The 16,791-nt window shown below is 41.2% G+C and overlaps 1 protein-coding gene across 1 annotated transcript in view; it reads right to left on the minus strand.

Annotated features, from left to right (window-relative positions):
• Nucleotides 1-16,791, minus strand: part of igfbp7 (insulin-like growth factor binding protein 7) — a 36,543-nt gene that overhangs the window by 690 nt on the left and 19,062 nt on the right. Inside the window, exons 2-4 of the mRNA XM_063046723.1 lie at nucleotides 12,926-13,035; nucleotides 4,550-4,666; nucleotides 1,689-1,797 (exon numbers count right to left, since the gene is read on the minus strand). Of these exons, the coding sequence (XP_062902793.1) occupies nucleotides 1,689-1,797; nucleotides 4,550-4,666; nucleotides 12,926-13,035 (336 nt within the window). The remainder of the gene's footprint in view (nucleotides 1-1,688; nucleotides 1,798-4,549; nucleotides 4,667-12,925; nucleotides 13,036-16,791) is intronic.

The raw sequence follows: 16,791 nt of genomic DNA on the forward strand, positions 1-16,791 counted from the left end.
AGCTGGGAAGTTGATTGGTGAAAGAGATACAGGGCTGGAGAAGTGGGAATCTAATAGAAGACAGAAGGCTATGGAAGAAAAGGGGGAAAAGCACCAGAGTGAGGTGATGGGCAGGCAAGGAGATGAGGTGAGAGGGGGAAAAGGGGGTGGGGAAGCATTATCAGAAGCTTGAGAAACTGATGTTCTTGCCATCAGATCGGAGGCTACCCAGACAGAACCCAAGGTTTTGTTGCTCCATTCTCAGTGTGGCCTTATCTCAACAGTAGAGGAGGCCATGGATTGGCATATGAGAATGGGAAGTGGAATTAAAATGGGTGGCCACTGGGAGAACCCGCTTCTTCTGGCAAATGGAGCGTAGGTGCTTGGGGAAGTGGTCTCCCAATCTACGTCTGGTCTCACCGATATACAGGAGGTCGTGCTGGGAGAACAGGACACAGTATATGACCCCCAACAGACTCACAGGTGAAGTGTCACCTCACCTGGAAGGACTGTTTGGGGCTATGAATGATAGTGAGGGAGGAGATGTAGGGGCAGGTGTAGCACTTGTTCTGCTTACAAGGATAAGTGCCAGAAGGGGGATCAGTGGGGAGGAATGAATGAACGAGGGAGTGATCCCTGTGGAATGCAGAAAGTGGGTGGGGGGGGAGGGAAAGATGTACTTGGTGGTGGGTTCCCACTGGAGATGATAGAAGTTGCGAAGAATTAAATGCTGGATACAGAGGCTGTTGGGGTGGTACGTGAGAACAAGAACCCTATCCCTGGTAGGCTGGTGGAAGGATGGGGTAAGTGCAGATGTGCGTGAAATGGAAGAGATGTAGTTGAAGGCAGCATGGATGGTGGAGGAAAGGAAGCCCCCCCCCCCGCTTTTATTTTTTTTTAAAAGAGGAGGGCAACTCCTTCATTCTGCAATGAAAAGCCTCATCCTGAGAGCAGATGTGGTGGAGATGGAGGAATTGAGAGAAGGGGATAGCATTTTTACAATTAACAGGGTGGGAAGAAATATAGTTTGCCAGACTACTACAGCACCCACTTTATCTGCGTGTTTGATGGTGAGGTTAGGAGCAGTGCAGGGGGAGTGGAGAGAGTATTGAAAAAGGTCCAGTGCAGGCAGAAGCCCAGGGTGAGGTTTTCAAGAAGAGGGAGAGTGTTAAGATGGGAGAAACGGTCATGGGTGTGGGGTGGAGAGTTCTTGCCAAAGATGCAGGCTTGGAGATGGAGGAGGTGGAAGAAAGGCACGGCGTAATGGCAGGCGCAGAACTCACCGAGGTTTAGGCGCAGAGGGACAAAAGTGAGGCCCGACCCAAGGACAGAAAGTCTTGCCTTGGAGAGGCGAAGGCCAGAGGGAATGGTGACATGGCATGATTAGAGCTGGGATCAGAAGGGGGAAGAGTGTTGGTAGTGTCTGAGGAGAAAGGAGGTTTGGGGTTTTCAGGGATGGTGAGAAGAAGATGGGAGTTTTTGAGGACTGAAGATTTCAAAGATTTGAATCCAGAGATGATAAACTATATCAATTTTGGTGCATCACTTGGAGGAGGAGCTGATGGAGGTGTTTTTGCATGCTTGGCTAAATGTCCCTGACCATCTTTTGTGGTTTTATGTCTTATTGGCAACCTGTCATAAATTTCTTCAGTTAAACTTGGAATGCTGAAGCACACCTGTATATGACACCCATCATTTGCTGCACTTACCTTTAAGTTCATCAACCACATGTATACTTCCAGTAGCTGCAGCCTCTCCCTTGGTGTTAGATGCATGGCATTCATATTCTCCTGCATCTGCTTTAGTGAGTGGAGAAATCTAAACAAACAGGAAGGGAGCCATGATACCTTTAAAATTGTGTTTATGGTTTATTTCTTGCTCTCCGAAGTCTCAGATTTAACACTACTCAACTTACCCATTCAAATTTGCAGTATGTTCTGGCCTGTTCTTACTCTGAATCATTAGCCCTATCATCAGAAAATAGGTCCCACACTCTTAAATTTAATTCCCACACCTAATGTCATCAGCTTCCTCCTCGCTTCTCCTCCTCCCCCCCCCCCCCCACACCACCACCACTTTGAACTCTTGTCTAAATAGACAGTATATTGGGAACAAAATGTGTAAGTTTTAGTATATTTAGTATTAGTATATTTTGGATGTCATTCAGGGATCGAAAGAAAGCAGGATAGCTTAGCAGTTTTGGATAACATGTTGGCTTGTTTCCCAGCAATTAACTTCAATGAGGCTATGAATGGGTGCATTTTGGGGTGGTCTGGTAGAAAAGCTTTTGGGATTTCTGCAGACTCACAAGGAGGAATTAGTATTTTGGTGGCAGCCCGTGATAGAGAACTTTCTAGTTCATTTTCAAAAGAAACTGCTTCATAATTGGGCAACTGATTTGCAGACCACTTTTTTTCCAACCCTGAACTTCCAGTTGTTTGTCTCTCTAAATCTCCATCTCACTCACCCTCTGACCACACTCAGTTCCTGCACAGTGTTACAAGGTCCAATCTAAGTTTGAGGTCAGCACCCCATCTTCTGTTGGAATATGTTGCAGCCTTCATGACTCAATATTGAATTCAAGATACTTAGGAACTCACTTTTCTTGCATTAGACCTGCCAGAACTCCTGTCAATTATTCATCTGTAATATTCTTTATCTTGATTGACACTGGTTTCACTGCTAGGCACTTAATCAATTTGACCAATGTTTTGCAGCAGTTATGTGTGCTTTTGTTTTTTGTTCATTTTTCTATCTTCCCTCGAGTAGAAGGCGTCAGCAACACTTTATTACCAATAGAAACCCTGGGTTATCAGAGATACAGTATTCCTTTTGTTGTATCTCTCCCTCCGTATCTTTCCTTTATCTCAGTTCTCTCCAGGGGGTCTTTATCTGAAATGTTAACCTAGTTTCTCTTCTACAGATACTGCCCGACCTGTTGAGTCTTTCTACCACTTCATGTTTTTTAGTTCAAATTTCCCATATCTGTACATTTTTAAAAATAATTTTAATTTACCAATGTACATGCCTTCACTTATATAGATTCATACATGTAGTGGCAGTTGTGAGGAAAGCATTTGGGTTCCTCAGGCTTTATATATATATGAGTACAAAATAAAGGAAATTATGTTGAACTTACACAGAACAAACTTAAGGTAGAATATTGTATCCACTTCCAATTGTAATGCTTAAGGAAAAATGTGGGCGTTCCAAAGAAAATATATATGGCACATATTTATTTGCACAGATCTACTGATGAGAGAATACAGCTACAAGGTTAGTCTGGAGGCATTGGGATTGATTTTAAAGCAAAGATAAAGTAACAGCTGGTTTAGATTTAGTAAACAAAAGGAAGAGTTTTTATTAGCAGACACTGATTTAAAATTTGGAGCAAAAGGAAAAAAAAGCTCATGAATTCACTAACTGGAAGGGTGGTGGAAATAATATATTCATTCTGCAGGGATTTGGAGAGACAAATAAGAATAATTTACAAGCCCCTACTAAATAAAATACCAAAACAAAATGACAGTTTTGATAGGCTGAGTGGCCCCCTTGTCTGTAATAATTTTGTGTTACAGAAAACTTGTGTTCCTATTTTACATTTGTAAAATGTGGGTGACAAGAATAAATTTCTAGGTCCAAGTCTCATTCTACTTTTTGCTTAAGCACCATAGAATGTTTCTCAGAGGTTTATTAATTGCAAGTGGCTATTTTCGTTTGGATTCTATTGAAAACTGGGAACGAAGATACAAACTTGCCTCACAGAGAAACTACAAACTTAGCGCCATTAGTGCTAGGTTTTAGGTGCTTTAATAAGGAACATTCTGTAATTTTAATCCATTGTTCAAATACATTAGTTGCATTTTATGTGAAAATGTAAAGCAAGTTACAAATAGTTAAGGCAGCAACAGTGTTGCAGTTCAAGTTTGTTCAGGCTCGTTTAAAATGTGAACAATGTTAAAAGAATTTAGCAGAATAGATACGGGGAAAAAAGCCTTTTGATAGATTTCAAGACTCCACTATGCATTATTTTAAAACTAGTTACATAAAGGACAGTCTGATCTGGGCTGAACACATACTGAAGTGGTAACATTAAAAGTTTCTTCAGAGGAGATGGCATCAGTCTCAATTCTGCTTTTTCCACCCATTCAGAGACAGAATTCAACATAGAACTGACCATGATAAATGACAAAATTTGCAGTCAGAGAGGTTGTCACAGTTTAGTGTAGAGAAAGGAAATGCTAACTTCCATGGTGAGGTGTGTAATTAAATTCTATTTTGGGTAATTTGTATTCCTTTATTTCTGAAGTGGAATTGAAAGAGTTTTACTTCATGGGTAGCCATATCATTACACAAAGAAAGAACGTATTAGGTGCTGACAGCCCAAAGGGCTTCACATCCTATGAAATACTTTAAAATGATATTTAGTCCTGTAATGTGCACTGACTTGAGATTAGTTTGTGTGCAAGATCTACTGTAACAAGTACAATAAATGAAGTTTTAACATTTTCTTTTATAAAATTTATTTAACTTTCTAATTAATATTCTCAGATCAGGATTAAAAACTTACCAACACCCATCCTGTCACCTCATGTTTCTCTGGCCCACCTCGAGTCTGGATGGCAAGGTTGTCACGGTCACCAGGGAGTAACTCTGCCTTTTCCACACCAGTAATTGTTTTCATTACCTATCATTTGAAATACAAATCATCAACTTGAGAATCATTAATTAATTCTTATCTTGATACAAAATCAATATTTTAGATGCAAGGATTATACCATCTGGAGAATATTTTATGCTATGTTGGAAGAATGCTCCTGTAAATATGGAAATATTCTGAGGTACCCCACATCAGTGTCCTCTTGAATGCATTCCCCAAAAAAGCTCAAAGCTAAATGAGATTAGATTAGATTCAACTTTATTGTCATTGTGCCAAGTACAGATACAAGGCCAATGAAATGCATTTAGCATCTGACCAGAAATGCAAAGAATAGAGTTATTTACAAAATAACTGCGAATAAAAAAGTGCTACAGCACACAAATATAAAAGTACTGAGACAGTACAATACAGATGCAATACTGCTTAGTGTTGTGATGAGAGGTTCAGCAGTGTCACAGCCTCAGGGAAGAAGCTCTTCCTGTGCCTGCTGGTGCGGGACTGGAGGCTCCTGTAGAGCCTACTGGATGGGAGGAGAGTAAAAAGTCCATGGTTAGGGTGAGATGCATCTCTGATAATGCTTTTTGCCCTGTCCAGGCAGCGTTTATGGTAGATGTTCTCAATGGTGGGCAATTGGGTGCTGATAATCCGCTGGGCAGTTTTCACCACAGGCTGGAGTGCTTTGCGGTCCAATACTGGACAATTGCCATACTACACTGAGATGTAGTTGGTGAGTATGCTCTCAATGGTACAGAGGTAAAAGTCCGTCAGTATCCTGGGACAGAGGTGAGCTTTCTTGATGCTCCGCAGGAAATAAAGGCTCTGTTGCGCCTTTTTGATCAGGATGGAGGAGTTCAGGGACCAGGTGAGCTCCTCGGAAATGTGGACACCAAGGACTCTATATGAATTACTTAAAAGCTTTAAGAATGAAATATTTAATTGGCAACAAATTTATTGTTTCCATGCACTGAACTCATGGGATCTAATGCAAGTTTAAAATGGTCAGAAGGAAAATAATGAAACTCAATAGGAATAATCTCTCTTCAATCCAGATAGATTTTATTCCAGGGTAGTGAAAAGTGAGGAAATTGCTAGTTAGAATGCAAACTTACAGTGCTATTTTCTTAAATATTTGCAAAATTTCCAAACTAGACACCTGGCAAATAAAAGTTTACTCTGTGGAAGATAGCAGCAGTATGCCCAAATTTCAAGTGTTGAAGGCAGAAGTGAATGTAGTTGCTATTTCTAAGGCAAAGGTGCTTGGGAATCTGAAAGGTCTGAAGGTACTTAAGTCACCTGGAACGGATGGACTACACCTAGGGTTCTGAAGAGATTGTGGAGGCAATAAGTAACAATCTTTCAGTATCACTAGATCTGGAATAGTTCCAGAGGACTAGAAAATTGCAAATGCCCAGTCACCACTTTAAGAAGGGGGGAAATGCAATTATCAGGAATTTACATGTCATTTAGCCTGATTTCAGAGGTTGGCAAAATGTTCGAGTCCATTATTAAGGATGAGGTCATGGGGTACTTGGACACAGATGATAAAATAGGCTGAAGTCAGCATGGTTTCCTGAAGTGGAAATCTTGCCTGACAAATCTTTTGGAATTCTTTGAAGAAATAACAGGCAGGATAGATAAAGGAGAGTCAGAAGATATCGTTTGCTTGGATTTTCAGAAGACTTTTGACAAGAAGCCACATACAAGGCTGTTAAACAACATAAGGTCCTATGGTATTGCAGGAAAACTAGCATGGACCGAACGTTGGCTGACTAGCAGGAGGCAAAGAATAAGAATAAAGGGGACCTATTCTGGTTGGCTACTAATGACTACAGATGTTCTGCAGGGGGCAATGCCGGGTTCACTACTTTTCACATCATTTTAATAATCTGGTTGGTGGAATTGAGAGCCACCAAGTTTGTAGATGATACAAAGATAGGTGGAGGGATAGGTAGATTTGAGGAAGCAGGGAGTTTGCAGAATGATCTAGACAGATTAGGAGAATGGCCAAAGAAGTGACAGATGGAATACAGTGTAGGGAAGTGGAAGGTTACTGATCAGTCGGTGGGTGAGCACTTCGGAGAGAGTGACCACAACACCCTGACATTTATCATAGCTTTGGGGAGGGATACGAGCAGACGGTATAGGAAAATATTTAATTGAGAGAAGGTGAATTATCATACTATTAGGTAGAAACATAAGAGCGCAAATTGGGAACAGAAATATAGAGATTGTTTAGGGAGCACTTTCATGGGGTTCTGGATAGGTTTGTGCCACTGAAGCAGGGAAAGGATGGTAGAATGAAGGAACCACGGTTGACAAGAGATGTGGAATACATAGTCAAGAGGAAGAAAGAAGCTTACTTAAGGTTTCACAAGCAAGTTTCAGACAGGGTTCTGGAGAGTTACAAGGTAGCCAGGAAGGAGCTGAAGAATGGACATAGGAGAGCCAGAAGGGAGCATGAAAAAGCCTTAGCAAGTAGGATTAAAGAAAACCCCAAGGCATTCTACACATATGTGAAGAACAGGAGGATGACTAGAGAGAGGGTAGAACTGATCAGGGATAAACGAGGGAACTTGCCTGGTATCATAGTAGAGGTCCTTAGTGAGTACTTTGCTTCAGTGAGAAGGGCCTTGATAAATGTGATGACAGCATGAAACAGGCTGGTATGCTGAAACTTGTCAATGTTGAGAAAGAGAATGTGCTGAAACTTTTGAAAAACATTAGGCTAGGTAAGTCCCAGGGGTTGCATAGGATAACCCAAGGTTACTATGGGAAGATATTGCTGCGCATTTGGTGATGATTTTTGCGTCCTCGCTGACCACAGAAGTACAACCAAATGATTGGAGGGTGGCAAGTGTTATTCTTTTGTTCAAGTAAGACATAGGGTTAACACTGGAAATTATAAACCAGCGAGTGGTGGGTAAATTATTGAAGAGGTTTCTTAGAGACAGGATTTATGGACATTTGGAGAAGCATAGTATTATCAGAAATAGTCTACATAGATTTGTGAGGGGCAGGTCATGCCTCATAAACCTGATTGAATTCTTTGTGAAGGTGGCAAAACAAATTTATGAAGGTAAAGCAGAGGATGTATTGTATAAGGTATTTGACATTGTTACATATAGAAGGCTCATTTTAAGGTGTTTGGAGAAAGGTATGGGGTGATGTCAGAGATAAGTGTTTTTTTTTACATAGAGAATAGTAGATAGGTGGAACGAGCTGCCAGGGGCAGTGGTAGAGGTAGATATATTAGGGACATTTAAGAGATTCTTGGATAGGTACATGAATGAAAGAAAATTGGAAGGCTATGCAGAAAGGAAGCATCAAATTGATCTTGGAGTAGGTGAAAAGTCGGCATAAACTTGTGAGCCATAGGGTCTGTACTGTGCTGTACTGCTCTATGTTCTATGACTTTTATAAGGCACAGGTCAGACCGAATTTGGAGTACTGAGAGCAGTTTTGGGCCCCATCTCTAAGAAAGGATGTGCTGGTGTTGGAAAGGATCCAGAGGACGTTTACGAGAATGGTTCCAGGAATGAATGTGTTAACGTATGAGGAGTGTTTCATGGCGCTGGGTCTGTATTCACTGGAGTTTAGAAGAATGGGGGTGGATCTCATTGAAACCTACCAAATATTGAAAGGCCTAGATAGAGTGAACATGGAGAGGCGGTTTCCAATAGCGGGAGAGTCTCAGATTGCAAGGACATCCCTTTAGAACCAGGGACTAGTCTTTAGCCAGAGGGTGGTGAATCTGATGAATGATTACCTTGATGGCTGTGGAGGCCAAGTCATGGGGTATATCTGAAGTGGAGGTTGCTTGGATGTTGATTAGTAAGGATGCCAAAGATTATGGGGAGAAGGCAGGAGACCATGGTTGAGAGGGAACATGCAGTAAGTCGGTTATGATCAAATGGTAGAATAGACTCGATGGACCGAATACCCTAATCCTGCTCCTTGGTCTTATGGTCTTAAAAACCTGTTGACTTGAGGAAGTTATCAGAATCTATCAGTTCTTAAAAAAAAATCAGCTGATCAATACAAGTCATGTATTTACAGGAAAGAGATACTCGTCATGTAACTTTAGTAAATGGATGGGAACAAGGAAAATGGTAAATGAAAAATACTACAATGGGTAAAACGGACCATAGGGATCTATGCCTCAGCGTTACTGGTTAACAATATGGACAAAGAAATAAAGAATGGTATATCCAAACATGAAGGTGATGCTAAGTTAAGAAGCACGGAAGATGGCAACAAAGGAAAGAATGAATGGACCAAAGAATGACCGATAAAATTCATCATCAGGTCTTGGATCTGTGTAAGATGTGTTAGTAATCATAAGAAACTGAGGATTGTGACAAAGGGATTCGGGTATCCATGTTGACAGGTCAGTAAAAGTGTTCTGATCAATAAGTTATTATTATGTCAAGCAATTTTTTATACAAAATTGAGGTGGTGAGGTTTATTTGTTAAGCGACTTTCCCAGATGGTGTGGAAATAATGTGTTCAGTTTTGGCCACTAGAACACAGAACAGTACAGCACAGTACAGGCCCTTCAGCCCACAATGTTGTGCCAACCTTTTAACCTACTTTAAGACCAATTTAACACCCCCCTTTCTACATAGCCCTCCATTTTTCTATCATCCATGTGTCTATCTAATTGTTTCCTAAATGTCCAAAATGTATTTGCCTCCACCACCACCACTGACAGGGCAGTCCAGCAACTACCTGTGTTTAAAAAAGCACTTAGTTCTGACATTCCTCCATGCCCCCTTGTATTGGTCATTTCCGCCCTGGGAAAAGTCTCTGGCTATCCACTCAATCTATGTCTCATATCATCTTATACGCCTCTGTCAAGTCACCTCTCATCCTCTTTTGCACCAAATAGAAAAGCTCTAGCTCACTCAATCTATCCTATAAGACCATAAGACATAGGAGCAGAATTAGGCCATTTGGCCCATCTGTCTGCTGCAACATTCAAGTTTGGTGATTTATTATCCCTTTCAACCCCATTCTCCTGCTTTCTCCCCATAGCCATTGACACCCTTACTAATCAAGAACTTTAAATATACCCGATGACTTGATCTCCACAGACATCTGTAGCAATGAATTCCACAGGTTCACCACTCTCTGGCTAAATAATTGACTCATAAGACACACTGTCTAATCTAAGCAGCATCCTGGCAAATCTCCCCTGCGTTCCCTTTACAGCTTTCACATCCTTTCTATAATGAGGCAACCAGAACGAAACACAATATTCCAAGTGTGGTCTAACCAGGGGTTTGTAGAGCTGCAACAATACCTTCCTGCTCTTGAACTCAACCACTCAACTAATGAAGTCCAACACACCATGCACCTTCTTAACAACCCTATCAACTTGCGTGGCAATTTTCAGAAATCTATGGACATGGACCCCAAGATCCCTGTATCTCCACACAGCTAAGAATACTGCCATTAACTCCATATTCAGCCTTCAAGTTTAAGCTTCCAAAGTGAATCACTTCACACTTTCCCAGGAATCTACTACACTCCATCTACTACAAGCCTCTCTCATCTGTCAGTAAGCCAATTCTAAATCCACACAGCCTAGCTTCCCTGGATCCCATGCTTCGTGACTTTCTGAATGAGCCTACCATGGGGAAACCTATCACTTGACTATCATCCATATACCCTACATCCCCTGCTCTACCTTCAACAATGTGTTTGTTGCATCCTCAAAGAAGTCAATCAGGCTCGTGAGGCATTACATATCCCTCACAAATCCTTCAGCCCACAATGTTGTGCCAACCTTTTAACCTACTTTAAGACCAATTTAACACCCCCCTTTCTACATAGCCCTCCATTTTTCTATCATCCATGTGTCTATCTAATTGTTTCCTAAATGTCCAAAATGTATTTGCCTCCACCACCACCACTGACAGGGCAGTCCAGCAACTACCTGTGTTTAAAAAAGCACTTAGTTCTGACATTCCTCCATGCCCCCTTGTATTGGTCATTTCCGCCCTGGGAAAAGTCTCTGGCTATCCACTCAATCTATGTCTCATATCATCTTATACGCCTCTGTCAAGTCACCTCTCATCCTCTTTTGCACCAAATAGAAAAGCTCTAGCTCACTCAATCTATCCTATAAGACCATAAGACATAGGAGCAGATGACACGAAGCTGGGTGGCAGTGTTAGCAGTGAGGAGGATGCTAAGAGGATGCAGGGTGACTTGGATAGGTTGGGTGAGTGGGCAAACTCATGGCAGATGCAATTTAATGTGGATAAATGTGAAGTTATCCACTTTGGTGGCAAAAATAGGAAAACAGATTATTATCTGAATGGTGGCCGATTAGGAAAAGGGGAGGTGCAACGAGACCTGGGTGTCATTATACACCAGTCATTGAAAGTGGGCATGCAGGTACAGCAGGCGGTGAAAAAGGCGAACGGTATGCTGGCATTTATAGCGAGAGGATTCGAGTACAGGAGCAGGGAGGTACTACTGCAGTTGTACAAGGCCTTGGTGAGACCACACCTGGAGTATTGTGTGCAGTTTTGGTCCCCTAATCTGAGGAAAGACATCTTTGCCATAGAGGGAGTACAAAGAAGGTTCACCAGATTGATTCCTGGGATGGCAGGTCTTTCATATGAAGAAAGACTGGATGAACTGGGCTTGTACTCGTTGGAATTTAGAAGATTGAGGGGGGATCTGATTGAAACGTATAAGATCCTAAAGGGATTGGACAGGCTAGATGCGGGAAGATTGTTCCCGATGTTGGGGAGGTCTAGAACGAGGGGTCACAGTTTGAGGATAGAGGGGAAGCCTTTTAGGACCGAGGTTAGGAAAAACTTCTTCACACAGAGAGTGGTGAATCTGTGGAATTCTCTGCCACAGCAAACTGTTGAGGCCAGTTCATTAGCTATGTTTAAAAGGAAGTTAGATATGGCCCTTGTGGCTACAGGGGTCAGGGGGTATGGAGGGAAGGCTGGGTTCTGAGTTGGATGATCAGCCATGATCATAATAAATGGCGGTGCAGGCTCGAAGGGCCGAATGGCCTACTCCTGCACCTATTTTCTATGTTTCTATGTTTCTAAATCCATGCTGACCATCCCTAATCAGACTGTGCTTCTCCAAATGCTTGTAAATCCTGTCTGTAAAAATCCTCTCCAACAACTTGCTCACCACTGGAGTAAGACACACTGGTCTATAATTTCCAGGGTTATCCCTACTCCCTTTCTTGAACAAAGGAATAACATTTGTCATCCCCAATCATCTTCTACTGCTTCTGTGGCCAGTGAAGATTCAAAGATCATTGCCAAAAACACAGCAATTTCCTCGCTCGCCTCCCATAGTAACCTGTGATATATCCCGTCTGGCCACAGGGACTTGTGTATCTGAATGTTTTTCAAAAGTTCCAGCACATCCTCTTTCTTAACGCCAACATGTTCCAGCATATCAGTTTGTTTTATGCTGTCCTTACAAGCATCAAGGTCCCTTTCACTGATTAGAGCTCAGGATAGGGATATTGACCTTCATATACCAAATAGTTTCACCACAATGTTCCCAAGGCTCCAGGTTAATTAAAAGGAGGTTAGATTGCATAAACTTGGCTTACATTCCATTGAGTTTAAAAAGTTTTTGCTTGAAGGGGGCTAATCTGATCAACATTTTAAAAATAATAAAAGGGATTTGTCATGATTCCTATAGTATCTTACGAGAAGCAGTTCTGATAAAAGGTTTGGATAAAGTTAGTACAAAAATTTGTTTCCTTTGTACATATGCTGAGCTTTGGTTTTGAAAAAACAGAAGGGATGATTCCGATCTAAATGGCGGTAGTTTGGGAGAAGTAGAGGTATAATAAGACCTGGGTATCCGTGAGCACCAGTTGCTGAAAGCAAGTGTACAGTTACAGCAATAGTCAGAAAGGCTTGTATGTTAGCCTTCACTGCAAGAGGACTTGAGTACAGCAGCAAAGATATTCTTCTTCAGCTGTAAGGAGTCTTGGTGAGAGTTTTATCTGCTGTTTTGGTTGCTATATCTAAGTTGAGATGTCTTTACTGATATTCCGTAGCTCTAAACTGTGATTGTTAAGAATTGGGACTACTGAAGATCCTGTTTTATTTCAACGTAATAAGTATTAACATATACAGATTCTAACTCATAAAGTGATTGAGGTAAACATTAAATTATGAGATTCTCATAACATCTTCAAACACAAAATACAATTCAGAAAGACAGAGAAACCTATTTTTAAAAATATTGTAAACTTTATGATCTGAATAAAACTGTTGGATAGTTGCTAACCTTGTTCCAGGTGAGTACAGGGGTAGGTACTCCAATAACTTCGCAGCTGAGGTAAACTTGTGATCCACTGACATTCCAAATCTCCTGAGGTGTTGTTACAATGACCGGAGCTATCAAGGGAAATAATTTCTATTTAATTTCCGTGTTGCTGTCATTTATTCAAAGGAGTAATATTGCTCTGGTAATGATATCCAAGCTATGATCAAAAACCGGTGGGTCCACAATAGATCCAATCTCAGCGAAGACCAGTTTCAAAGCTGCAGCATTGTCCTGACACCTCTTTCAATATTTCTCATCATAATGCTGCAACTCACCCATACCAAACCTCCCAAGGGAATAGAGCCGGTCTTCAGAACTAATGCAGAACTTCTGAACCGATATCAATTACACTCCAGAACCAAGGACACCCTAACCTCAGCAGTCTGTGCATTTGTGCTCAACGAAGGCTGAACTCTTTGTTGCCATCAACTCCATTACTGAAGCATACAATAGAATGGGTCTTACAGATAACATTCTAAAGATGAAGGTTCTCTACTAACCTGCCCTGCTGTACAATACTACCCTCCAACAAAAAAGAATCACAAGAAGCTGAAAATTGAGAATCATTTCCCATACCTTGGGAGCCATCTCTCTGCAGAGTCACACATTGGTAAGCAACATCATCATGCCTTTAATGCAGCAGCATGGTCTTTGGTCATTTGAGGAAAAGGATGTTTGAGAATCTAAGACTTGGTTTAACACAAAACTCAGTCTACTGCTCAGCAGCGAACTTTGCCTTTCAGTGTTTGCTGAGAGCTGGATTGCCCTTTGCAAGCACATTAAGGCACAGGAAAGATAACACAAATGTGATCTTCACAAAATCTTCCAAAATCCACTCAAAAGGATAATAGAACCAACATCAATGATCTCTCTCAGAGTCAACCTTAACGCTGAGGTTCTGACTACCGTCAGCTCCATTGGCAAGGCCATGTTATTTGTATGCCCAGCACAGACACAATATTGGAATTGGTTTATCATTGTCCTATGTACTGAGGTACAGTGAAAACCTTGCCTTCTATACTGTTCATAAGATAAGTCATTACATGGTGCATTGAAGTAGTACAAGGTAAAACAATTACAGAATACAGAGTAATGTGCAACAGCTAGACATAAAGTGGAGTTCAGGTAGACAATAAAGTGCAAGATCAAAACAAAGTAGATTATGAGATTAAGAGTCCATTTTATCATACTAGGGAACCACTCAGTAGTCTTTTAGCAGTGGGTAGAATCTGTCCTTGAGCCTGATGGTATGTCCTTTTAGGCTTTTAAATCTTCTGCTCAATGGGAGAGGGAAAGAGAATGAATATGTGGTGTGATGGGGTCTTTGATTATGCTTTCCTGAAACAGTGAACATTATAGAGAGTCCATATAGAGGAGATCGGTTTCTATGATGTGCTGGGCACTGATATGGTAAGAGATATAAGGCAAACAGAAGATTCAAGGGTATCCTCAAAGTGTACCCGTAGAAATGTAACATCTCCACTGAATACTGGGAAGTTCTGGCCTATGAGCACCCAAAGCAGAAAAGAATTCAGGATGATATTGAGAACCTCGAGCCTATATATCATAATTGTCACTCAGAGGGATATGGTATCTACACGTAATCCTAATGAGATCCGATAGTTTTCTTATGTTAACTCCACTGCAGGTGAAAAACGGGAGTGGAGGCAACAATTAGAAAACACCCTATTATTAAATTTGAACAGTAGATCTGGTTGAACCACTGCAAAGCAGAGACCTGATGCCAAAACATGAAGTTGGATAAACTTTTCTTCTTCAAGTGGACCTCAAACAGCCTAAAGATTAGATTAGATTACAATTAGATTATGAGGACACACAGTCCTCTTTTATTGTCATGCATGTATTAAGAAAGGATACAATGTTTCTCCAGAATGATACCACAGAAACACAAGACAAACCGACTGAAAAACTGAAAAACAACATAATTATAACGTATAGCTACAACAGTGCAAAACAATACCGTAATTTGATGAAGAACAGACCATGGGTATGGTAAAAAAGTCTCAAAGTCTCTTGAAAGTCCCATCATCTCATGCAGATGGTAGAAGGAAGAAAAAAAAAATTCTTCCTGCCATGAGCTTCCAGCGCCGCAAACTTGCCAATGCAGCATCCTGGAAGCACCCGACCACAGCCGACTCTTGAGTCCGTCCGAAAACTTCGAGCCTCCGACCAGTCCTCCGACACTGAGCACCATCTCTGCCGAGCGCTTCGACCCCAGACCCAGCAACAGGCAATAGGCAAACCCAAGGATTTGGGGACTTCCCCTCTGGAGATCTTGATTGCACAGTAGCGGCGGCAGCGAAGCAGGCATTTCGGAAGTTTCTCCAGGTGTTCCTCCGTGCTTCTCATGTCGGTCTCCATCAAATCAGGATTGTGCACAGCCCCTAGTTAACACATACAATATCATTTCGGAGAGGCTATGCGCACTGCGTCGCGCCACCATCTTCTCCTCCCTTTGAATGCAACCCATCACAGGTTTACCCGGTGGGAAATTCCTCTGCATATAATGATCATAGGAAGAATGTGGGGATCATCAAAAAGGATGAGCCTGATTGATTATAAACCTCACTTTGAATGAACTCATTGGCTAAGAGGGCAGAAATGAAACAATGCACGTATGCAAATATTTGGTTTAACAAAATGGAAATATTGGATGAGTTGCCCCAGTTTTCTGACCTGACCTTTTGTTCAGACAAAGTGCCTGTGTGACCACTACAGCTCTCAGCTTTCATGCTTCATTCCAAACTATGATTAGGTTGACAACAAGTTGGAAGGTCATATCATTAAGCAGAATCAGTAGCTAACAAATCAGATGGACCGTTAAATAGAAACAGGAAATTATGGAAATATATTAAATGGGAAATTGCTAAATTGTTTTTTTCTGAACATTTACAGCATTTTCTGTTTATAAAACTCCAGTGATCTGGCATCTTTGAAACTATTTTGAGCTGGTTGATCTGATTGTTTTGGGTGTTCCTCTTACCTATTAATACTAATCCACTTAAAAATGATATAAGATAGTATGAGAATAAATTTCCTGGTGAATCTGATAGGTTTAAAGCAAGTGTAGAAAATAGAGCCCCCGTGAGTTTCAGGGGAGTATGGTGAGCCAGATGCCATACTACTGGGGTATCCACATATTCAGATAGCAGGGCTGTGGAAAATCATACTTGGAGGAGAAATGTTTGAATCTGCACATACATTGGCCTCCCTACAAAATTTGTGACAGGCCAAATCCTCATATTAAGCCTAAAACTTAAAAGCTTTAGGAGTCACATGTAAATTTTAAATCTCATGTCATAAATTTTCATGCAACTGGATTTTGGAATTCAGGATTCATCCAGAAAGCTTTAACAATGCTAAGCAGAGCTTTTCTAAACCTGTGCTCCACAACTTTCAATGTGGGCAATCCAGTGACTGGAGTCAACAGTGCGAAAATTATGCAAGAGAGTCAGAAAACATCCCAGCCACTGTGAAAACATTTATTCATAATGGAGTAGAAATCTTGCCATAGAATGGTTCAACAAAAATAGCAAAACCTTTTCGGAGAGCATTCTGTCCACTCAGCTGTGTTGTTATTAATCCAGTGCTTAATAGAACTGTAAAGAACCAATGGTTAACAGTCACTTCTGCTGATAGATTAGGCTCAGCAAAAAATTAATAGAGTTCAACCATTGAACAAAATTAGCCTGACATGTCAGTGCACGAGGGCTTTTAATAAGATTAGACATGCTGCTGCATAGTTTTAAGCTGAATTTAAAACAGTTTGAGTCACCCAACATAAAGCTAACTTGTTACTGAACACA

The sequence above is a fragment of the Mobula hypostoma genome, chromosome 4 (genome assembly GCF_963921235.1).
Source record: "Mobula hypostoma chromosome 4, sMobHyp1.1, whole genome shotgun sequence".
NCBI classification, from domain to species: Eukaryota; Metazoa; Chordata; class Chondrichthyes; order Myliobatiformes; family Myliobatidae; genus Mobula; species Mobula hypostoma.